The following is a 25,922-nucleotide window of genomic DNA, read 5'->3' as shown; positions in this document are numbered from 1 at the left end:
TGATCTGTGAAGCTTGGAAGAGTAAATGAACTAAAATCTAGGATGAAAGAAAAAGGGCTCTTTGAGGGAAGTGATCCCATGGATATTAAATCATCCAGAACTAATGTTCGTTTGTTTTGTAGTAAGGAGATCTAAGAGAAAAATCTTTGAGTTTTCCTTGAGCCAATGATTTTTCATCCTGATAATCAAGAAGGACCTCTTTCTGCCAGATGAAGTTGCTAAATGTAACATAGTAAATTCCTTCTGGCTTAGTCATCTATGGGGAGAGGAGAGTCTCAACTCATTCGGAAAACAATTCTAGGGAGCTTCAAGATGGATAATTATATGACTCTAGATTTCTGTTTTCTAGACTACATAGTTCCAATTCTTCCTTAAATAACACATTATACATATATAATATACAATGCATATTATATACTGTATTCCATATCACATTTTTACATAATATATGATTTTGATATATAGTATAATTTACATAAAAATTAATATTACATGCTAAACCATATTATTTATATATTATATATAATATATTACATGCCAAACTATGTATTAATATATATCTTATATTGGATACATGTATACATCATGTTCTGCTCTCTGTATGCTGTCTTTTTAAAAATATCCCTTTCAAAGTATGTTGATAATAACTTGAACAAGTACTTAAGAATGGTAAGGTGTAAGCAGTGATAGGAGTAAATCTGTTTGCTATACTGTGCCATTCAAATAACTTCCTATCAATGTAACTCATTTATGATACTCATTTTCTAATTCTACTGGCAACAAAGGTCCTATAGGTATTTACCTTTTTAACCAATCTTTCACTAATGCCATTTGCGCTAAAATACACAGTTTATACTTATGTCAATTAAATAGTATTTTGCCTTTAGAATAATTTAAAAAATATATCCAAGGGCATTCTGAATTGCATTGTCATGAGTTTCCTGGTATAAGCAGCTCCACTTGATTTAGAAATTTCTGCATTTTGGATGAAGGCATTTATAAGTCATTTGTATAGTTCATCAATAAGTTATAGGCCTTACAGTACAACTGATCCCCATGGGCTGGAACTTGATATGTAATCCACTGCTTCAATCCACTTTGATGTAATTGCAACTCTATATTTACTTGTTCACCCATGTAACAGTAGCATGATTGGGATCACACTTTCAAGGCTTGGTGAGAAAATATTGTTTAGGCTAGAACCCAGAATCTTCCTCCATACAAAACTGATTTTATTCAGCATATTTTCATTGTTTATATAATCTGTTACATAAACATGGGAGGAAATTAAATTGATGTAGAAAAAATGACTATTCGAAAAGTTAAATGTGGCTGCTCCTTTATCTCTTATGATATTCTGGTAAGTTGCTTATTGATTGCATGAGGAATTGTTCTCATCAGGTTTTGCTTTTAAGTTCTGGCTTATAACGATCAAATCATTTACTTAAAAAATGTAAACACGACAGGTTCTTTTCCCCATCTCCACGATCACTCAAATATATAGGCTGTGCAAGGTCATCTGCCGATTTCTTTTATTCCTTTTTTTTAATGTATTGTGGTAAAAAACAGACAGGAGACCTATCCTCTTAACAAAATTTAAAGTGTACAGTACAGTACAGTTTACTATAAAGCACAATATAGTGCAGCAGATCTCTAGAACTTGTTCATGCTGCATGAATGAAACTCTATACCAGCTCCCAGTTCCCCTCTCTCCTCCCAGCCCCAGGAAACCACGGTCTGCCAATTTTTCTCTCTCTTTTTAAAAGATTTTATTTGTTTATTCACGAGAGACAGAGAGAGAGAGAGAGGCAGCGACACAGGCAGAGGGAGAAGCAGGCTCCATGCAGGGAGTCCGATGTGGGACTCGATCCCGGGTCTCCAGGATCACACCCTGGGCTGAAGGCAGGCGCTAAACCGCTGAGCCACCCAGGCTGCCCAAGTTATTAACTTATTTTAAGTTAATGAATTGTCTCATAAAAAAAAGCTTCCTCCTTCACCACTCAATAATGTTAATAGTGTGTATAGTTTTTAAAGATAAAGGCTATATCTTCTAAATCATTGCTATTCCTATATATTTTTTAATGTAATGACTACCTCGGATATTGGGCTCAGTCCATACAATCAATGTAGACTGACTTCCTTGCTATATGATCATATATTAAATAACTATGAGTATGCTTACACCATCAGCTGTGAAAATGACATTAAATGTCAGCATTCAGGCTTGTTTCACGTAGCAGAAATTAATTGGGTTTTGGCCACAGCCCCTAAAATTAATAAGAGTTTAAACCTCACATCCAGTGTACATGTACTTATATTGTACTTATAAGATGGATTACGATATTGAAGGCTTAATTTAGTAGTAGAGACAATCTAATGAAAGATCTTCCCTGTCACCACATGACTTTCTTCTGAGTCATTTTCGGTGTTGGTAGTAAAGCACGTTTCACCTGTTGAAACTTGGCATAAGCACCACACTAAGTGAATAGGCCTGACGGGAAATCAATCTTAAAAAAAAAAAAGCATTTCACCAATCTTTTCCTCAGGGTTTGAGGGCTCCGTGTATCATAAATAGCACACCGAGCCAAAGAGAGCTCACACTCGAGAGAGAACACAAATATAACCACAATGCACTGTTCTCAACATAATTCCTCTGGCCACAGTGAGAAACTAATTGTGTTGTTTACCATCATCCTTACCTAACAGAGTAAAAGGAAAGGTAGGAAAATATTGGACAGTTTCCTAAGACTGCGTGGCAATTTGTTATTAAAACTTAAATAGGGTTACACTTCATGAATGAATCAGATTTTTTTCCCCTCCAACTAAACCTTGCAGAAATGCGATTATCAATACCCTTAATTTTACATACTGGTGTTCCGATACAAAAATAATCACAGTGAAGTTTAGGTTCTCTGCTGTCTAACATTTTGTTGTTGGATTTGAAAATTTATCCCAATATTTTCTTTTGAAATATTAATTTGGTCTAACTTTACCTTCTTTTCTGTTTTCTTCTAAAATTACTTGGATGCACAATTATTAAATTAGTAATAACCACAATAATATCTAGGATGTACTGAATCCTTATTAAATATCAGACATGCAAAAAAAATATCAGACATTCTGCTAGCATTTTATGTGAACTTTATCTAATTTAATACCAGACTTACGATGAGCACCAGGTGTTATATGTAAGTGACAAATCACTAAATTCTATTCCTGAAACCAATATTTCACTATATGTTAACTCATTAGAATTTAAATAAAAATTTGAAAAAGAAAAAAAAATTAATACCAGAAGAATTTCATGGGAACATGACCTAGATTTCTGCATATAGAATATAACTACATATTTCCAGTTCTACACTTTTTTTTACATAAGCCATGCCCATATCATCTATATTTTCTAGTTTCAATTCCATTAAAGTGTATTGAGAACTTGAAGACACAAAACAAAATCCTTTGAGATTTGAGTCTTTTCCTAATATTTAACCATTATATTCACACCTTATTCTATAGCATTTTATTTTTAATGACTCAACATTATTGAGTCTTTCCAGAGCATTTTTTATAGAAATAGCAATTCTTTTATGTACCTATATGTCCTTGGTTTACATATTTTATAACTGCATTGAATAACTATACAAACAAGTATAATTGACACAGCAGGTTTAGAAACACAATTGACTCCTGATCCACATATATCCCCACGAGGGGAGGGGGTGGTGTCAGAAGTTTACAGGTAGGTTAGAGAGGCAGCCTCAGAGGCCCCAGTGTTCAGCTGGTTGTGAGCAGTGGTCAGTGGGGCACATCTAGGGAAGGGAGAGTGTTGCTTAACTAGGCAAATCATTTAAGAGAAAGCTAGTTAAAAAAAGAAAAACTTCTGTTGTATCAGAACAAAAAATTTTTTGTTGTATCAAATACTTTAACTGCGTATACATCACTTTGCTAAAATTAAAAAAAATATATATTTTAGATGGAGAGAGAAGGAGAAAGAGATAGTGAGTTTAGGTGTTACCCAAAATTATAAAGCTAGAGGTAGAACAAGGATTTGGCTCCAAAATTCTGCCTCCAAATCTACCCCACCAGTATTCTTTCCTTCTCTCCTATGAGCCTTGGGACAGAGAAGGCTGTGGTTGTGCGGCCACCCAGGAAGGAGGCTTGAGATAGCTCAAGAGTGGTCATCAACAGAACATAGTAACATAAGAGAAAACAAGACAGAAAATGATGAAATACTCTTAGAAATTTGTGAACAAGGACCCTGTGATTTTGGTTTCATTAAGTTAACTCAAGTATTTCTTGTCTTTGGGCCTCACTGGTTCAAAACAAAAAGGACTTCTGCAGACAAATTTGGCTAACTGACATTGCCAACTATTTGCAGAACTAAATTTTGCTATTCTGAAATTGAAGAAACTCTGAAAGGGCATCCCTACTCTCCAGCAAACACAGAAGAACCTCTGACCCAACAGTCCCATGGGGAACCAAGGGCAAGAGCAAGCTTGGTGGAAATCTGTGATGACACATAGCAATGATACTGAAGGCATTTGAACCTCCCCATACACTTCCTTCTAATCCTTGGGTCTTACAGGTTCTATTTCCATCAAGTCTGTCTTTGAATAAGACTGGAAGCACCAGTTTTGAAGAACTTTCTAGCCTCCTAGAAGGGATGATCATCTTATAGTAGCTGTTTTAAAATGCCTTAGAATGGATTACTATGTTTTTCCATTAAGTATTAATGATTTTAGTTTATGTTAAATGCTTTCTATGCTTCTTTCGCTGGCATTTTCCAAATTATTTTCTTTTAGAAGCAAATTAGAAAGGCATTAAGATTTCTATGACTTTATAAAGAATTCATAAAAAAGGTTAAGATCTCAAATGGGTATCCCTTCAATAAAATAATGTTAAATTGTGCAAGATGTTCATACACGGGACATCAGTTTTATATACTTTCAAAAATAGCTATTTCATTTTTAAATGATCTGGTTTCAAAAAATAATTATTGCAATCACTTGACTATAAATGTGGTTTGAGATTTAAAGCCTCCTTCATATAAAACAGTTCTCATTTCAATACGCTTTTGGAAGCATTATTATAAATAATGGATTAATTATTTAATTAACATAAGTACAAATGTAAAGACCATAGGAGTAAACCCACATATTTCATTTTTCTAAAGATTTCACACTTGGTTAACTAATTTTTAGTTAGTTAACAAAATTAACTGAAAGGAAATACAAATGAAAAAGAGAAACAGGGCAAGATCCAGTTCCACTGTGCATATTCAGTGCCCTTTTTTCATAGAGCTGCATTCTCGCTGGAGCAGCCTCTATGCACTGCGGGCTGCTGAGTGCACCTGTGCCCGTGCCAGGATCCCTGAGCATGGGATCCCACACTTTATGGCATGCTTTGTAGAAAACGGAGTACAGATCATATTCAGTGAGGTGCTGAGAAGGCTAGCCCAAGCAGCAGTCTCTGAAGTCAGAACAGCACTGAAAATGGGCCGGTCTGATTCTACATTTATCTGTGGGGAAACCAATGAACCCAGCCTCCCTGGGTCCTAATTCTCTCATCTACAAAATGTCTTAATGTTCATTTCAGCTTTGAGATTCTAGCAAATGGGGCAATCAATCAATCAATAGGCTTTCGTTATCATGCAGTCACCATGCTTTTCCTATTTACATTGTATTTTTCCTATTCACATTCCTGTTTATGTTGTATTGATTCCTTTGAGAAGCAAATTAGAACGGTATTAAGATTCCTATGACTTGGGATCCCTGGGTGGCGCAGCGGTTTGGCGCCTGCCTTTGGCCTGGGGCACGATCCTGGAGACCCAGGATCGAATCCCACGTTGGGCTCCCTGCATGGAGCCTGCTTCTCCCTCTACCTGTGTCTCTGCCTCTCTGTCTCTCTCTGTGTAACTATCATGAATAAATAAATAAAATCTTTAAAAAAAAAAAGATTCCTATGACTTTATATGACATTCATAAAAATGTTCGAGATCTCAAGTGGTTATCCTTTTCATAAAATTATAGTAAATTGTGCAAAGTTGCCAAGTGCTGAAACCAAACTCAGGAGGGATCTGGCTATGGGGTCCAGGCTCCTAAGCCTTATACCACATGATCCGTAGAGGCTTCTGTCGTTATCTAAATACTTCGTGTCACCTGGTTCTGCCACATGCAAGCTCACTAGGGAAAGCCCTTTGTCTCCGTCCTCTCTGTGCCTCTGACTAGCACACAGACACACTCCACTGGACAACCTATGAGGTACAAGGAATCGGGGTAAGCAGTGAAAACAGTGGGCAAACCTCCATAATTGTCTGCCATGCTTAAAACACACAGACACACACCCCTTCCTTCTTGATCTTTCCTATACTATGTGAAAAATGCTGGTTGCCTATTTCACAGATCAAAGAAATGGGTAATATCAATAATACAAATACCTTTCTACATTTCCATGTTTCAGAATATGAGCCAGACAATGAAGACAGATCTTCCAGCACCAAGCTCTCCCCCACTCACGTTCTGCTTTCTTTTCCCTTTCTTTGCCACTGTCTGAACAAACACTTGTTTTATTCCCACTACATGCCAGGAAAACAAACCTCTGGGTGTCTGTTATTAACGTTTCCATCCTAGATGCTAAAGGACGGGGCAAGTAATATAAAGTAATATCAAGGGCAATAAAAAAGATTGCTAAAAAAAAAAAAAAAAAAAAAAAGATTGCTAAAATTTATTGTTAACATACCAAGGCTTAGGCCCAGGGCTTGACAGGTATTACTTCACTCAATCCTCATTACAACTCTGTGAGATAATACTCGTATTATCTCCATTTGACAAATAAGGGGAGTAAGTCAATTGAGGCTGAGGTCATATGACTCTGGAAGGACAGAGCAGGGACTCTAGCCCTGGGAGTCTGAGACTATGGCCAGAACTCTTAACCTTTACACACCACCCTCTCCAGGAGTAGATTCGGACACTAGGCGTTCAGAGGGCATACATGAGATTGGTTTCATTTCTTTTGAAAAAAGTCCTATAAATAGTATCCAAGCCCAACAGGAATGCTTCCAATATCCTCACAGGCTGCACCCAAAAGCAGGTGGTGTGACTTTTAATAAGCTACCGTCTCATAGCTTCATTCAATATGTTTGTAAAAAGATAATTAGAACCAAATACTTTCTAGGGTCCTCCCAGACACAGACCTTCTATCATTCTAGAGAGGCAGCTGTGGGGCAGGGAGTGTTCACTGATTTTAGAGCGACAAGAACTGGGTTTATTTGGATGTCCGGCACCCTCCTTGCAGCCTGGTTATGGGGTCAGCCTCTATCATTTCCTGCTTGTCTTCTGCTGACCTCAATTGCCTGGAAGACAATTGTTCAACCTGAATATCATCTGCAAATACAAAGACCATCCCTCTTAAATGCTTAAGTGTACAATATATTACTATTGCCTATATGTACAATGTTAGACTGCAGAACTGTAGCGCATATTCATCTTGCTTGACTGAAACTTATATGCTCATTGATTAGAGACTTTCTATTTTTCCCCTTCCCCTACTGCCAGGTAACCACCATTCCACTCTGATTCTATGACTATTTTAGACACCTAATGTCAGTGGAATCATACAATACTTGTTTTTTTTGGGTCCGGCTTATTTCACTTAATATCATCAAGGTTCATCCATGTTGCTGAATGTTCTAGAATTCCCTTCTTTTTAAAGGCTGACTAGTATTCCATTGTATGTATGTGATATATACATATCACATTTTCACATGTATGTGATATATACATCACATTTTCTTTATCCACTCATCTTTCAATGAACATTTAAGTTCTTTTCATATCTTGCCTATCATGACTAGAGCTGCAGTGAACATGGGAGTGTAAAATATCTCTTCCAGATCCTGATTTCAATTCCTTTGGATAAATATCCAGAAGTGAGATTTGCTGAATTATGCAGTGCTTCCATTTTTTAAGTTTTTGAGAAACCTCATACTCTTCTTCCACAATGGCTACAACACTTTGTATTCCCACCAACAGTGTGTATGGAGCTACCTAAGAATTCAAAATCAAAGTCTCAATTTCTAAATTCTTTATCGTCCTGTTTTATGGTCGTAGGTTTTACTCTTTGGATACGAGACTTACACTCATGTCCAATACTGACTCATTGTATTTTGGCTGAAAAGGAGCTTGAAAGGATGTATCTGATTTATAGTATTCTCTCCCTTCTCTACATTTTTGGAATTGTTTTGCTAACCACTATGATCCACGTCAAGCCTTTTCTTTTCATCCGAAACACAATCTCTTTACGTTTTTGCACTACTAGCTGTTAGTAATCTCATCTACCTTGTTGACATTGATAACAAGTATATTTACAACACTGACTCCCAAGTCTCTAAACGGGTCTCTCACTTGAGCTCCAGTCTCAAATAAAAATGTGTTCAGTGCACATGCCTTTGGGTCTCCTGTAAGCACTAAAACCATACCTACTTAAATATGAAGTTCTCCTCTTCTCTGCCAATCACACTTCTCCCCCAGTTCTCCCCCTTGGGCACCACTCAGTCATCAAAATCAGAGGCCTTGGAATTCCTCCTGCATTCCCTCATGGCTCACTTGTCATTAATAATCAAGTTCCTGTTTATGCTTTCTTCAAAGATTTCTCGAATTCATCACCTTCCCCAAGCCCCACTGTCACTTCCTTACTTCAGGCCACTATTATTTCTCGCCTAGATCACTGCAGTAGATATCCAAGAAGTGACTCTGCTTAGGTAGGTAATAGACATCTCAAATTTAACGTATCTAAAATAGAAATCTCCTCTTATCCCCAGCTCTCCAAATTGGTCCTCTCATGATTGGTCACATCCCTGCTAATAGTATTATTACCAGCTTGATCAAGCCAAAAACCTGGAGCCATTCTTTATCCCTCTTTTAGCCACCCACATCCAACCTATCAGTATTCACTGTCATTTCTTTCTCAAAAATACATCCTAAATCTGATAGTGTGTCATTACTTCCATGGAAACTACCCCATTCTAGACCACTTCATTTTTCTCCTGGCTTCCTTTAATAACTCTGGAAATGTTCTCTCCACTTCCACTTTCTTTCCGCTAGAACCCTTCCCAAGCTAGAGTGCTTAAAAAAAAAATCATTTCATTTCCTTGAATAAAATTCTGCAGTGATTTTCTATTGTGCTCATCAGATGATTGAAACTCTTTACTACAGTCTATATGGCTCCACATAATCTAGGCACTGCCTACATATTCACCCTTGTTCACTCTGCTCCAGTCCTGCTGACTTTCTTTCTGTTTTTTTCAATCCACCAAGCTTATTCTGTTTTAGGGCCTTTGTACTTGCCATTCCTTCTTCTGTCAGATTTGCTCGTGACACTCATTCCTTCACATCACTCATGATTCAGTTCAAATATCAGCTCCTGAGAGAGATCTTCCCTTACCCACTCTACCTAAAGTGGTATCCCAGTATTTAATTCTATCTTTACTTATGGATAATGACCAACTGGAAAAAAAGAAAAGAAAAACATGAGCCTACTGAAGCAGATTATTTATAATTTGAAAAACCAGTTAAAAAGTTAAAAATAGAGATGCCTGGGTGGCTCAGCAGTTGAGTGTCTGCCTTTGGCTCAGGGCATGATCCTGGGATCCAGGATCGAGTCCCACATCAGGCTCCTTGCATGGAGCCTGCTTTTCCCTCTGCCCGTCTCTGCCTCTCTCTCTCTCTCTTTCTCTCTCTTTCATGAATAAATAAAATCTTAAAAAAAGTTGAACATAAAAATGTGCAAAATTCATAGGCAGAATTCAAAAGTGCATATACTTCATGGCAGTGTAACAGTGTATATGATATAATTATGAATGCAGACTGAGTATGTGTACTGGAGGGTTCAAGTTGGTGAAAAGAGGACAAGAAGCAGCATCAGCTAGTCTGAAGGGCATAGAAGAAGTAGGAAATTTTCTTTTCTAGATAAGTTCCCAAAGCTGAAGTAGACTGGATTTCATTTCTTCTTTCTCTCCAGTTTCAGGGGGAAAAAAAAGAGGGAAGAAACCTTTCTCCCTCTGCTTGTCTGAACTGTTTGGAAGACATGATCTGACTGCCCAACCCAATAGCCACTTCTGGAAATATGATGTGACTAGAGTTGCATTGTAGGGTTTCAACAGGAGGGAAAACAAAGGCACAGTTGCCATGCTTTTCTTTAGTCTTCTGACATTTAATTACGAAAATTTTTAAACATACAGAAAAATGGAAAAGCTTCTCTTAAGATCATATTTCTCACTACTTCAGATGGAGCCAAGTGGTCTCAAAATTCCCCAACTACTGAGTGACACCAGTATTTTCCAAACCTGAGCAAAGGTCTGGACCTGAGCAAAGGTCTGGACCATCGTATGATCAGTTTTGACATTTTGGTTACCTTGTTAGTGTAATTCTACCTATAGTTAGTTAGTCAATGCCTCCTGCTATATAAAACTTGACTGTTTCCTTTAATTAATTAATTTAAAATTTTATTTTATTGTAGTAAGGTTAGTTAACATGAATCTACCCTTTTAGCAAATTTATAAGTGTACAATACAGTAGTATTGTTTAGGATGGGTACCATATTGCACAGCTGATCCCTAGAACTCACCAGGGGCTGAGGGCGGGGGAGTGGAGAGTTGATAAACAGCTGCTTTGCTTCTGATGGTTTATGAAGCTCTGAATTATTTCACCTTTAAGTTACATCCCTGAAGTATGTAGATCTTCTCCAGAGATCTACACGTGTGTCTGTCCTTTACACAGGCCCTCTATTAAAGCGTACTGATTATGGTGTCATTCTGAGTACTAAACTGTACTGTGTCATACTACTTATGCAAATTCTGAAGTCAAATGTCAAAAAAAAAATCTAAAGTAGTGACATCTTAGCCTTGGTGTTTACATTTCTATCAGCAAATACAAACTGAAAGTTCAGCCCTATATGCCATCTTATAGGCAAATCTTTTATTTTTCACACAGAACAAAGATCTTCCTTTGACATTATTTTATGAGTTATAATGTTATAGTTGAAAACTTACTAGTTGAAAGAGTATGATGCCTAAGTTACACTGTACTAGATCCTACTGTGTGGATACTGGACCCAATGTGATACTCTTTGGAGAGAAAAGAAAAAAAATGCAATGTGACCCCAGGCATCTGTTTGCTTTATCTATTTCTGCCAACAATCACTATACCTAACTGAAAAACAAGAGGTAATGGAATCCATCTTTCAGGCCATTTAGTTTTGTTTGTTTGATTTTTAAAATCTCTCAAAGACTCTGACTACTGCCAACTTAAAATGCTTTCTGAAAAGTTCAGTGAAATTCAAATACTGCAATTATAATCAGAACACTAAGAAAAGGACATTACTGGTACTTGAACGTGGAACCAGGAACTAATCCAGTTGTGTTAGGAAGTTGTTACTTAAAGACTTCTGCTATAAAGTTAAAAAGTATTCAATTGGTTCTCTGTCTTTCAATTTTCTTCCTCATATGGAGGAGGAAAATGATTTTTTCTTATTTTCTTAACAAATGCCAGAAAGTTAATTTTTAGTAGTGAATTTACATTTTACTTTTCAAAAAATATTCTGCACATTGGCATCAGGTTAAATAAAGAACAAAGATGCTAACTCTTCCATTTATTCAAAAATCAAAAATATCATAATATTCCAGTCATGGAATGAGTAAGTCACAAGGATAAAAGGTACAGCATAGCAACTATAGTCAACGGTATTGCAATAACATTGACAGATGGTACTGACAGTTTTGGTAAACACAGCATAACATATACACTTGTTGAATCATTATGTTGCCCCCCTGGAACTAATGTAATACTGTGTGTCAACTATACTTCAATAAAAAACATTTAAAAATCATAATAAATTATATAGTCATAACTTTTTGCATGTTTGGTACTTTCGGCCAAAAATTGTTTTAGATAAATCACTGTAATGATTTTTAATGTCATTTATTAATATTTTAAAAACTATAATTACATATGAATTAAGTAGAAGTTACATATTTTTAATATGATGCATTTATTTTAACCTTATAGAAGTAGTGCTACACACATGTTGATTAAGGATACTTTGAATGCTATCGCTTGACTTTTCATAAATGTCCTAAAAATTCCCAGGAAGTCAATGCACATCTGTCCCACTGGCACACAATGACCACTACTGTTCACTGCTGACATGGCCTGGCTAGCTGCAAACACGAGGAAGGCATGCAAACACTTGTTCGGTTCGCTTTGCAATAAAAAAAATAATCAAACATTCCTTGACAAAATGGAGAAATCGTCACTCATATCCTATTATTTTCTAAAACTTAGAGGCCCCTATATTAATGGCAAATGAGTTACTGATAAACGTGTTTGATTGCAATTAAAAGAGATGCAACAAAGAATTGCACTAAACGTATGAGATAAATGTGAATGAAACCCTGTAATCTCTTCTCAGTCCAGTCCCCAAATCACTTCTAAATGTTGACTCCCATTTCCATGAGCACATAGGCAAGCAGGATAGAAATGCTGTATGCAAATAATTTTCCTTGTACTTACATACATATTTTAAAAATCATAGCAGAATACTGAAAATCGACAGTGTAATGACAGAATTACAAAAAAAAAAAAGGAGAGAGAGAGAGAGTGATTTTTGTTCTTTGTTTATAATGCTGCAGTGACACTGAAAAGGTAATATTCATTATCTCTTCAGGCAAATAGGCTTATTCCAGGGCAATCAAGATTCATCAATCATGGATCTAAAGGCAAAATTCAGAAAATACCATTGAATCCTCTATTTCCCCTCAATAATCAAATCAAATCTATATATTTTTTTATATCCTTGAGATTTCTCCACATCTCAAATATAACTTTGGTGCTTTGCCCTTGACACAGAGTAGCAAATAATAAATATTCTTTTAATAGTTCTCCAATAAATGAATGAATAAATGAATGACTTTACTTCCAAATTGAATTAGAATGCAGAAATTTACATGCAGAATTAATAGGGTTTTCAGTATAATTTATGGATAAGGAAAGGTTACAGCTCTGGGGTTGGATGGAGAGAATTCTTTGTGCTTTTTCAGAGGCACAGTCATGAGTGTTCATCCCCTTCTCATGTATTTCCATTTCTCTGGTTTTCTCCTGTTCTATCTTTGTGATTCTCTCCCATCATTCTTAGGGACCTCTTTCCTCATGAAACCCACAGGGACATTTTCTGTGTCTGATGGTTTAACAAAGCCACTTGCTCCTTCGTTTGTTGAACCAATACTTCCTGAGAGTCTGCTTCTTCCAGGCCCTGGGGGAGGCACCAGGGGCAAAACAGAACCACAAGGGCACCTTCTGTCTTTGTTTTCACTACATTATTCAATTTCATTAAAACCTAGCTTAGAAATGAAGCAAACAGAACCTGCAAAGACATCAGTCTCCAAAAAAGGCATTCCAGAATGAGGCATGTTGCTGAGAAAGGCTCACTCTGCAGGGCTCCATAGCCATGTACTCCATTAATTTCTATTGTAATACACATGTCTGGCAAATGCATCGTTTCTAGCATTTTATTTACAATTTTTTATATTGTTCATATTTTGAAATGATAATACTTTAAATATACTTGGTTAAGTATATTTATATGTTAAGTATATTTAATATGATTAAATTAATCTCATCTATTTCTTTTTAGTTTTTAAAAGGTGGCTACTCAAAAATTTAAATTTACACATATACTTTGCATTATATTTCTAATGGTTTGCTGGTCTAGAGGAAGGTAAGAGGGAAGAGGAAAAAAATACCAAATAAGCAAACAAATTATTATGAAATTTAATGTGGTGTTTTGTTTGTCCTCAATGTATCAGTGAAACCTAGAGCTGTATGTTCTCGGAGAAGGCATGGGTAGAATTGCATTCAGGGACCTTTTTAAGGAAGAAAGGATCACATTTGGCTGAGAAATACAGTTGTTTCTGTGCAGTGAGAAATATATTAGAGATTTATAGTCATGCTAATAACTAGGGCATAGTGAAGATGTGTAAGCAAATATAGACAAGCAAGCAGAGATAGCATTCAAGAGACATTCTGAGAGGTTTCTAATAAGGCAAAGATGTTTAAACAAAGGCATGGACTGTTAGAGCCACCCTCTCCTGTAAATAGTTCAAATGGAAGCCAAGACACCCATGATATCATTGAACAAAATTTAAATATGCTATCATGAATTAATGTATTAATTCACGGCCATTCATTAGCCCCTCAGTATGAATTAGTTGGTCAGGTTATGCAGCTGCTTCTGAGAGTCCCCTGGTGCTTGATATTCCTCACACTGTGTAACCCCCCTGACCCCCTGCTTTGCTAAGTAAGGCTCCACCCCTTTCAGAATTCCTCCACTCAAGTCATAACCTCATTTATGGGGTGAGCAGACTTCAGGGCCTTCTTGTTTCCTTACAGTCTCATGGCTTCCCTCCTACCCTGCCAATCCTCTTATCTGGGAATTTGCAGTGAAATAATAGGACAGTTTATGTGATCGATTCCTGTATTGCTCAGCTCAAATGACTTACATTCACTTTAGAAGGTTTTCAGTTACACAGCGTACAAGTATATCATTTACAGTTGATTAAAATGTTTGTGGTCATTTCTATGAAAAGAAAAAAAAAGTTGGGCATTTGTTCCTTGGTTAGAAATACAAGTTCATTGTTTTCTCTGTGGGAAAATCAGGCACGACTTAAGACTCCTTTCACAAGAAAGCCTGAGGATCAGCTATCTTCAATTTCTGTGGGCATTTTTAATCCTTTGTTAGTAGAAGTGCCATTTTTAGCAATCAAAATACGCACTTACCTAGAATGCTTCATTCCCAATTCGCGTCAGATTAAAATTTAATTACTATGACATTGACTAATATATATATACACATAGAATGCCCTTTGATGCAACTTCCACAGTACATTCAAACTAGCATGAGCCTAACTTTGTGGGGACCTGCTTTGGTCTGTGCTGCCTGAACGAGATCTATCAGATCTGAAAGTCCATTTGTATTTGTGTTACTTTCCATTTTAATTGGGAATTCCTTATAGCTTTTTTCTTTTTTAAAACAGAATATTTAATTTAAGATGTAAGCTTGAAATAATTTTTGACTAACAAATTTACCAAACTTTTTCATTTCTTCACCCCAGTGAAAGCAACATATATATGTCCTGTGAGAATCAACTCAGGTAAGTTTCTTTTTCAGTTATACCAGGAGGTATGCTGCTTTAGGCTGAAATCTATTATGATGCCCCTAAATAGAATACTTCTCCCTTGCCACCTAGAGAAACCATTTTCAAGTCTCAACTGTGTGCAAATAAACCCTGCCCCAGATGCCATAATAGCAACCCAGATTAAACACATGGAGAGAAGTTCGGAGGTATGTTTTCATATTTGCACTTTGTGTGGTCAGACATGGTGATTTCTCCTCCATTAACTACTTACCATTTCAGATTTGTTTAGTTTGCATCAAGGCACTGTTTTAAATGCAGTGCTATACAATGGCATTTAAGGTATTTTCGAAATAATGTGGCACAGCTGTGTTGTTATTCATTCTCTATCATAAATTTGACTGGCTGGAAAATGAAGTTTGTTTAAAAATAACCTCTTCAGGACTTCTTTTAATGAACAGCCTGTATGTAAGTCTTCCATTTTGTGGGTGGAAAAATGCATCTAAGATACTTTATTTTGCTCAATAATATTGTTGTGAAACCATAAACCCAGAGAAAATTGGTTATTTTTTTAAAAACAGAATTCATTAGCATAGTTCAGAGAGCCAGTTCTTCAGGAAAGCTATTTTAAAAAAGCAAACACACCAGAGATGGATTGCCTGGGAGGCCGAGGCAGAAAATTGGTACCTTAGAACTGGAAGATAGATAAATATGAGCCTTCATTTACACCAACCTGGGCCATCTGGGGATAGAAGATGAGGAAAGAATATTTCACTTATCTTTTCAGTAAAAGCCCTGAGGCCTGTATTGGGCTGGATGTGGGCTACAGGTCTGGATTCAAGTCTCAACTCTTGCTCTCTTTTCGCTAACCTGTGACCTTGGCCAGATCACACATGCAGGGCAGCAGGAACTGCTTTGACTTTGCTCTCACACGAACCCAGATCCAGCCATGCACTGTCAGTGTGTAACAACCTGCTCTCTGGGAACAAATGAATCAACCAACCCTGGCTTGTAATGTCTGTCAATGTCTGTGGTGTAAATACTCCCACCATGGCAAATTTAAGCTACGTACATGAGCTCACTGGATACTGAACTGGGAAGAAAAGTGGGCCACCATTCTTTCCAAATTATCTCCCAGATAGTACCAACTAGCTCCAGCAAATCACTGTCTCAATTCCATTTCTGGCCCCACCAGTTAATATGGGGGGCCAAAGGCAAGTTAATTGATTTCCTTACATTTCAGTTTTCTGATTTTTAAAATGTTGACCATAAACAAGCCTTACGAGCTCATTTGGAGGGTAAAATAGAAGGTACCAAGCCCAGAGCCAGAAATAGCAGGTCCTCAATAAACATCAATTTCCTAACTTGATGATTTCATGATTACGTCTCTGTCTCTCTGCCTTCCCCTTCACAGATAAACTCTCTGAGAGAACAGGTCTGCATTTGTGTTCATTTGTTTATAACTCCCTCATTCAACCCATTGTTATCTAGATTGCATTTATAGAACTCCTGAAAAATCATTTCTCCCTGGTGACCAACAGATTTTTCCTCCAATTCCAATGGATATTTTTCAGTGCCTATTTTATTTGATTTCTCTGTGCCATCTGTCATGGTTGACCAATCCTTCCTTCTTCTGAAGCAAGATGTACTATTCATCTCATTTCTTTGTCTGGAAACCTAGGAGTCATCCTCTTTTACCTCCTGTATCCAATCAGACAGGCCGATTCTATTTTGTATATATATCTTCTTTCTGTTTCCCTAGCTCCCTCTCTGATGCCACTGTCTTAGTAAAGACACCTCAGACCTTCGTCTTTTCATTCTTAAATAATTAAAGTGGCATACCAACCTGATTTCCCTGCCCCAATGAATTTCCTTTCCAATCCATACTTCCTCTGGAAGGATTTCTATAAAATGCAAATAGATCGGGTAAATCCTTGCACTTCATTAGCTTTCAACAACTACTGAATAAAGTCCCAACTAGGCATAGTGGCCTCTGTTGATTTTGGCTCATGCCAACTTTTCTGGCCGCGTGTCCTGCCTCTTGTTTGCTTATAACTGTGCTCCGGTCTTATTAAACCACTGACTTCAATAGGCCAAGTTCTTTTCTTGTCTTTGTCTCTCTGGACAGCCAGCCCTTCCCCTTTTCTACCTGGTAAACTCTAATTTCTTTAAAGATCAACTCAAGTCACCCCTCCCTCCCTTCCATGAAGTCTTCTTTGACATCCTCATGACACCCAGTAATTCTCTAAAAGGCACTCTTCACACTGTATTATAATCATCTGTCCTTGCTTTTCTTCCCCAGCTGAAAGTAAACAAATTGAGTACATAAATGCTATATCTTATTCACCATCACATCTACAATATCAAGCACAAAGCCTGGACTACAAAAATGTTCAGCAAACCGAATATATCAACCTACAAATGCTTAGATTCCTTCTCTGCCCACTTTGTGGCACCAAATAAGATAGGGTCAAGACCAGCTTTTTTTTTTTTTAATTGAGATATAATTAGCACACAACATTGTATTAGTTTCAGGTGCATAACATAATGATTTAATACTTATATACATTACAAAATGATCACCATAAATCTAGTTAACATCTGTCACCACCCATAGTTACAATTTTTTTTTTCTTATGATGAGAACTTTTAAGACCTACTCTGTAAGCAACTTTCAAATACTCAATATAAGATTGTTGAGTGAGCAGACATTTTGTAAGCTATAAACAAGTTAGGATGATACACATTTTCAGACTTGATTCTAACTGGAAAAATGATTCTCATTATTCTTAAATTATAGGCTTTTAAATAATGATAATTTACTCAGATGTATTTGTCCCAACATGATTTGCTTGCTAACTTCATAAGTTTAATGTTGGTCATTCATAATTATTTTTTTTAAAGATTTTGTTTATTTATTTATGAGACACACACACACACACACAGAGGCAGAGACACAGGCAGAGGGAGAAGCAGGCTCCATGCAAGGAGCCCGACATGGGACTCGATCCTGGTCTCCAGGATCATGCCCTGGGCTGAAGGCAGCGCTAAACCACTGAGCCACCTGGGCTGCCCGGCCATCCATAGCTAAAACAAGAACAAATTAGGTCTTCTCATACTTATTTTTGAGGGTTTTTTTGTTGGTGTATAGGAACCAAGGCAAAAACCACTGCAAAAATAGTAATAGTATGGAGAAAAAATGCTATGTAAGAATCCACTTGAAAATTTGCATTTAATAAATGAGTAACACAAGAAAGTGAACATGCTATTAATATACAGATGGAAGAATTTATTAAGTCTTTAACTTAAAGAAGAAGAAGTCATTAAATGACTGCATGTTAAATATGCATTAAAAGTTTTAAAACTGAGGTGCTTTTGATGTTTTAGGACATTTCAAAGGAGGGAAAATCAGAGTCAAAAAGTAAGCAAGGGACTAAGATCGCAACGCAGATACTCTACCAATTGCTGAATTTTTGTTAATAAATTTCACTTTTTGAGTTGAGAAGAAATAACATTGTTCTTCTTTACCAGTAACGTTTTACAAATAATGCAAATGAATAAAATCTCTCCAACTTTAGGGATGATCTAATGTCATAAATGAAAAGTATGCAACTTCATTTTACAATACTCATTATCATCTCTACCTATACTCCATTCTATGGCCCACTGGGACTCTTCTTTACTTAATACTTAACTAGAGTTGAAAGTGTTCTCCTTCTTGGAAAAATCTGGAGCAATATATATTTAACAGATGGTGTCTCTATAGTCTACCTTAGAAAGCCTTCTAATTAGTATATCTTTTTCTAAATAATAACTTATGAAGCGCATTTCTCTATGAGAATTTTTCTTTGTATTTTTAAAAAGATTTTATTTATTCTGTATTTTTTTTAATATCAAGAGTTCCTTGATCCAAAAAGGGGTCTTTCTTCTGATACGTTAAAGTTCTTCAAATTCAATGGAGTTTTTATATAAAATCTGTGGAATACAGCTGGTCATTTTTTCTTGTTTTTCTGGTAAAGAAATTGGGTCCTTGAAAAATTTAAGGGCAAACAGATAATTGATGATATTGGGATGATGTTTTGCCTCTTTATAATCATATCATCATATATTTTTAATATTCTTTACCAACTCAAATAACCAAATTCAGCTTTGATATTGTTGGCCGTGTTGTATGAATTTGACACAGATTTCTGAGCTCAGTGTTGAGAGGCATATGCTTTGAATTATTTTTCCACAATGACTAAACTTACCAGGTTATTCATATTATCTTGTGACTTATTCCTAGCTTATCAAAAATAACATCATATTTGAAACTACAGCCAGGATGAAACAACTTTCTCCTCAAAAGAAGCTAAATTGACTATAGAGATATATTATTCTATTGTCTTAGCCCCATTGGCTATATGCTCTCCTGAGCAACTCAATCCAAACCAACTTAGCTTAAGCTTTGGAACATGATTCACTTAGTTATATAATGAAATGTGAACCATTTAGAACTGTGTGTGTGTGTGTGTGTGTGTGTGTGTGTGTGTGTGTATGTGTTCATGTTGATTGAGATACACAAAGTAGAGCCATTTCATTAAAGTAATAATAGTAAGTAGAATCATAGACACAAAGTTGGAAAACATCTTAGGAATGATCTCATCAATCTCTTCATGAATGTCTCATCACCATTCCTTACAGATGATGGCCTAACTTCTGTACACTTTTACCAACATAATCTCATTCTTTCCAGTCCCAGAGAGGTTTCCTTATTAGGAAGTTATTTCTTATCCTGAATAAAAACTTACCTCCATAACTTTCATCTTAGTCCAAGATTCTATAAACAAAGAATTAACCAATCTTATCAATCAAAAAGTGAGGGTCCTAGAAGTTCCTGTTTCAATGGGTCATATTTTTGTCTACACTATTTTTTTCTATATTCATTGGTTTCTATCATTAGTGCAACAAGATGTAGTAGATTGAAAGAGTCCAGAAACTAATACTGATCTCCCTAGCTGGGAGATGGGCCTGCTCTAAACAAGAGGGTGTGGGAGCATTGTCTAATTCAGCAGGTAGGACATAGAATCTGAGCAGAATGGACAACAAATGATAAAGAAGTCCTAGCAGGACAGTAGAAGGGATTCCCATGATAGTCTTGATATCTAAAGATGCATATATTCAGACTAGCATCATAAACTGGAGGTAGTGATATTTATGACTACACCGGCAAAGAATAGATCCCAATTTTAAAAACTCAAACTACCTTTACAAATACAGATTTTGTGAGGGCTGGATTTGTGTTCTTTGAAATAATAAGGGGTCTCGAAAACTTCTCCAATAATTTGAGCACTGTCCATTAGCTATCTTTGACTTCACTTTCTTATAGAAAGTTTCTTTCACTTTCTCATAAAAATCAGACACACTGACAAGCTGTGAATCAGTTGAGGTAGATTAACTCCATTAATAAAAGGAGTTTCCTCATAACCTTGGTGACTGGTGTTCCTTGCAAAGATCCCATTGCCTTAAAAAGATTTTGCGATTTTTGAAAAATATTTTATTAAGCTAGAAATTCAACACAGTACCAAAGTAACTCGCACTTTGATTTGAAAAGAAAGGTTAAGATGATGAGATACTGGAAAGAATAAGGAGTCAAGGAACTAGAGTTCTTGTTTTGCCTTTGTCTCTAGCTCTCTGTGTCACCTTTGGTCACACAGAATATTGGAGTCCATGAGTAGAGAGGAAACTTAAAGAGGCATCTGGTTTACCACTGTGGCCAATTTAGCTTTCTCTCAAACTATAAAGTTTCTTTAAGGCAATACCTATAGGATCATAACAACAACCTTTTAGAAACAGTATAAATAATCTTTCCTCAAGGAGCAATTATGAAGGTAATCACATCTGTGAGGAAAACAGACATTTTCTTGCCTTCACACTTTTTTTGTATTAACGATCAGGCTTTTAAAGAATGCAAACAACATTTAAAAGGCAAGTCATACAGGTAGTACATTACTCAGTTGTCTGAGATGAATGATAAGGTTGGAAGGAAAAAAGGGACAGGGGAGTAGGTTGTTTATACATTTTTGATTAATTCAGATTCTTATCTATTGACTACATTGTTTGTAAACACACATTACAAACAAACAAATTTTGTCTTGCTACCAGACCAAAAAAAATGCAGTGAGAAGAAGATAGTGGTTGGGAACAATGTGTCTTTATGTTGGTAGTTCTTGCATGTTACAGAATAATGGGTTGGTAGATATTTGGGAAGGGTGGGGTGCACAGCTGTATATGCCAAATTAGAATTCTCTAGGATTACTGGCAATTTTAAGGCACTGGATGCTCGAAGATTGCCCTTATGCAAAGACTTACTCAGTAAATGAAATTTTATCCTACCACAGGACTTTCAGCTAAAAGCCAAGTCATAAAAATATGGAAATTTAAAGACTTATTTTTGTATTAGTCAGCATATATTAGCCCCTACGATGTACAATGGCACTGTGTTAAAACATCATTTGCTTCTGGATATATACTAGAAGTTAGGAATGGAATAATTCTTAAAACCTCTCCAAAATGTAAAGCTTCTTTTTGGTTAAGTAGTCAAAACTGTCCTGAAAACCACCAACTCTACAAGTGGTTTTAAGAAAAATAATTAAGATTCTCAGATATTTGGGAAAATAAAATGGTTGTCAACCGTTACAATCTATTTTTTTTTACAACCTGAAATTTTTTAAAAAAGATTTTATTTATTTATTCATGAGAGACACAGAGAGAGACAGAGAGAGAGTGGCAGAGACACAGGCAGAGGGAGAATCAGGCTCCATGCAGGGAGCTCAATGTGGAATTGGATCCCGGGACTCTAGGATCACGCCCTGGGCTGAAGGCTGCGCTAAACCACTGAACCACCCGGGCTGCCCTATAACTTGAAATTTTTAATGTTGGTGTTCTTAAAACTTACTTTTTAATGGGTAATGATGAAAAAAAATCACATTCTACCTCATCTTTCAAATAGAATGATACAATGAGAAGGACATGACTGATGTGAAAGTGAAAAAGCTAAACGTATTAACTTATTTTAATTAATTTAATATCAATCAACTGTAGGACCATAAACTATTACTACTTTTCTAATGTGAGTTTTGAATATTAAACTGCAAATAGATTCTTTTTTAAGATGAAAGTAAAGAAAGAAAATAATTGGAGCTAATTAGTCCAAATCTTACCTGGAGTTGCTTTTTGTTCTCTTTTCTTCTCCACTCTCCCTGAAATGAGAAGTGGCAGGTCAGTTGCAGAGTGGGTTCATTAGAACAAGATATAACTAAGAGGAAACCACAATTTATGGCAATTTCCAAATGCAGTCACTCCTTCAGCTGTGTCCAACATGCTTCTAGAGATGACTGGGCACAGTTTAAAGGGCTGAAAAATGCTCTCAAATCAATTTATGTGAGTCAAAAGTAAATGAGGATGCATTAAATATGCTACTGGGTTTTAAAAATCTTGTTAGTAAGAGTCATTTATTCAACAATAAACTTACAAGGTACAAATCCCCACAGAATGAACTGTGGTGATAAACACCTGAATAAAATAAGACCAAGGCCTTTTACAACCTACTTGGGAAGATAAAGGACAGACAGTACAATATGAAATGGGATGTGCCCCAAAAGGTACAAAATGTTTAAAGAAGATGAGAGGACGAAGTGATCATTTTAAGAAATAAAGGGATGTCCACGAAGTTATAGAGAAAATGATATTTGATCTGGACCTTGAAAGATACATGTGATCTAGGAAATTTGAAGCAGGGAAAGTGTGGATTCTCATCAAAAGAAATAGTATGGGCTACGTCGGACAAGGCTATTTGAGTAAGAGCCATGTTTAGAGCTTGCTTTAGTAACTATAGTTTTGCATGGGGAGAGGGCTATCCCAGAGTTTAGGCAAGAGGTCACTGAGCACGGCAACAGGAGTAGGGAGGTAGGAAGGCAGAACTTAGAAGGCCCAGGGATTTACAAAATGTAAAGTTCAAGGAAAAAGGAAAAGTCAAGATGAATGGTTTTATAGGTGACTTTGGGCATGGTGATACAATTTGGGGGAAGTGGTAAAATGTGATGGGGGCATGGAGATGACGAGTTCGGTTTTAGACTTAACTGAGTTTGAGGTGTTACAGGACAGGAGCTTGGGAGAAAGAACTGAATTGAAATTACAATGCGGTAAAAGTCCATCTTGAGAAGATGGCAGGGGCTGAAGCGGGGAATAGGAACACAAAGGCAGGTGGCACACAAGACTGGGCTGAGGAGAGTGACCAAGAGAACAAAAGTGCTACTTCTATTTTGTGATGTAGGACATTAGAAGGCAGAGAAGCAGAGATCCACAGAGATCCACAGAGCATGGAGTTGTGGGCCACAGATAATTTTAGGAAGTATGGTGGGGACCCACAGCATCTGACTCTTCTGGGTTCACTTGGTTTTTGCTAGATTGAGAGAGAGCAGGTTTAGCAGAACAGGGGCGGGAAACACAAGAGACACTGTGAGAGCCTGAAGAGTAGTGAGTGGTGAGGAAGATGAGGTTGAGGAAGTGGCTTCTTGCTCATGAAATCTGACAGTTTGTAAATGAATGAGACAGGGCAATAGCCCGAGCAGGAGCAAACCCCACATTTCTGGTGGGGCCCATTTCTACCTGCCACTTCAGTGTGGTTACAGGTTTAGGTAAGACACTGTACCAGGGTGCTGGTGTGTGGAAACACCATGGTGGAGGTGAGAGCTTTGGTTTCATGATGGCACCCTTCTGGCCACCTTGTTCTAGTCAGCTTTCAACGTTTCACAGATGCAGCTAATTACTGAGAGTTTATGCACCACATGCCAGCTGCATATAAAATTTATCCAAGTTTTTCTACTAGATCTTCTGGTCTTTTAAAATCATAAAATATATGGTGGAGAATGTATCAGTTTTTCTCATGCAGCCACCAAAAGTATAGAATGCACTGGCATCTACTTAATTGATGCAAGTGGCATCTTTTTTTTTGTAATAATAAATTTATTTTTTATTGGTGTTCAATTTGCCAACATACAGAATAACACCCAGTGCTCATCCCGTCAAGTGCCCCCCTCAGTGCCTGCCACCCAGTCACCCCCACCCCCCATCCTCCTCCCCTTCCACCACCCCTAGTTCATTTCCCAGAGTTAGGAATCTTCCATGTTCTGTCTCCCTTTCTGATATTTCCTACCCATTTCTTCTCCCTTCCCCTCTATTCCCTTTCACTATTATTTATATTCCCCAAATGAATGAGACCATATAATGTTTGTCCTTCTCCGATTGACTTATTTCACTCAGCATAACACCCTCCAGTTCCATCCACGTCGAAGCAAATGGTGGGTATTTGTCATTTTAATGGCTGAGTAATATTCCACTGTATACATAAACCACATCTTCTTTATCCATTCATCTTTCGATGGACATCAAGGCTCCTTCCACAGTTTGGCTATTGTGGACATTGCTGCTAGAAACCTCGGGGTGCAGGTGTCCCGGCATTTCACTGCATCTGTATCTTTGGGGTAAATCCCCAGCAGTGCAATTGCTGGGTCGTAGGGCAGGTCTATTTTTAACTCTTTGAGGAACCTCCACACAGTTTTCCAGGGTGGCTGCACCAGTTCACATTCCCACCAACAGTGCAAGAGGGTTCCCTTTTCTCCACATCCTCTCCAACATTTGTGCATTTGTAGCAACTGGCATCTTGATTAATGGCACATTATACTCATTTGGGTGATTTCCAGAGGTCTTGTTTGATACAATTTACTTCAATGATTTAAACAGATAAATGACATGAATAGTCCATTTAAAGGCTTCATTCATTACCAAGTGTGATGGGGTAACTCCTCATTTAAGTTTTTTTTTTTTTTAATCAGGCAAGCCACTGTTTACTATTTGCTTACAAATTTTGGTATACTAGAGGCCTCAAACATTTCTACAAATTTTAAAAAATGTCATTCAAATTCTGAATCGCAACATGTTTAAAGACAAAAATTTCTTTGTAATGTCTTTAATTTGTATAAGAATGAATCTTAAATCCTGAAAGTTGACAATGGAAGTATTGGAGATAAATAATATGGTATGGTAGTCAGTCTCCAAGATGCTCCCAATGCTCCTTGTCTTGCCTCCTCCTAGTAATTGTGTCCTTGTGCAGTCCCCTCCCACACTGATTAAGACTGACTTGTATTAATCAATAGGCTTTTGCAGAAATAACGGACTGTGACTCCCAAGGTTGGACCTTAAGAACCATCATTCTTCCATCTTGCTCTCTTGAATCACTCTCGCCAAGGGAAGCCAGATAATGTATTATGGGGACACTCAAGTAGCCCTACAGAGAGGTCCATGTGACAAGGAACCCAGGCCTCTTATCAGCAGTCAGCATCAACTCACCAGGCACACGACCAGTCTGACCGCCAGCCTCAGTCAAACCTTCAGATGGCTGTGACTCTGGCTGACACCTTGACTGCATTGCATGGGAGGCCCTGCCCCAGAACTATCCAGTTGGCCACATTAGAAAAACTGTGTAAGATGATAAATGCTTATTGTTGGTTTCTGCTGCTAAGTTGTGGGTAAACTGTCATACAGTAATAGATCATTTTATTATGAAAGTCTGGGTTAATTTATCACTTAATACACCAACAGTGATGTGAGTTGTGGCAAATCAATCCATCTCCCTGACTTTTTCTCTGTAAAGTGGGGATCAGAGCCTGCTTATCTGGAATGTGGTGAGAAGTAAATA

General features: G+C 37.0%; 1 protein-coding gene across 3 annotated transcripts in view; it reads right to left on the bottom strand.

Annotated features, from left to right (window-relative positions):
* Window positions 1-25,922, bottom strand: part of CHST9 (carbohydrate sulfotransferase 9) — a 234,385-nt gene that overhangs the window by 103,816 nt on the left and 104,647 nt on the right. For all 3 annotated transcript variants that reach the window (XM_038543614.1, XM_038543613.1, XM_038543615.1), the window contains one exon: window positions 22,387-22,425. In XM_038543614.1, the coding sequence (XP_038399542.1) occupies window positions 22,387-22,425 (39 nt within the window). Of the gene's footprint in view, window positions 1-22,386; window positions 22,426-25,922 lie in introns of those variants that run through there.

The sequence above is a fragment of the Canis lupus genome, chromosome 7 (genome assembly GCF_011100685.1).
Source record: "Canis lupus familiaris isolate Mischka breed German Shepherd chromosome 7, alternate assembly UU_Cfam_GSD_1.0, whole genome shotgun sequence".
In the NCBI taxonomy this organism is placed as follows: Eukaryota; Metazoa; Chordata; class Mammalia; order Carnivora; family Canidae; genus Canis; species Canis lupus.
The sequence above is the reverse complement of the archived record's forward strand: the minus strand, read 5'-3'. Positions and strand labels throughout refer to the sequence as shown.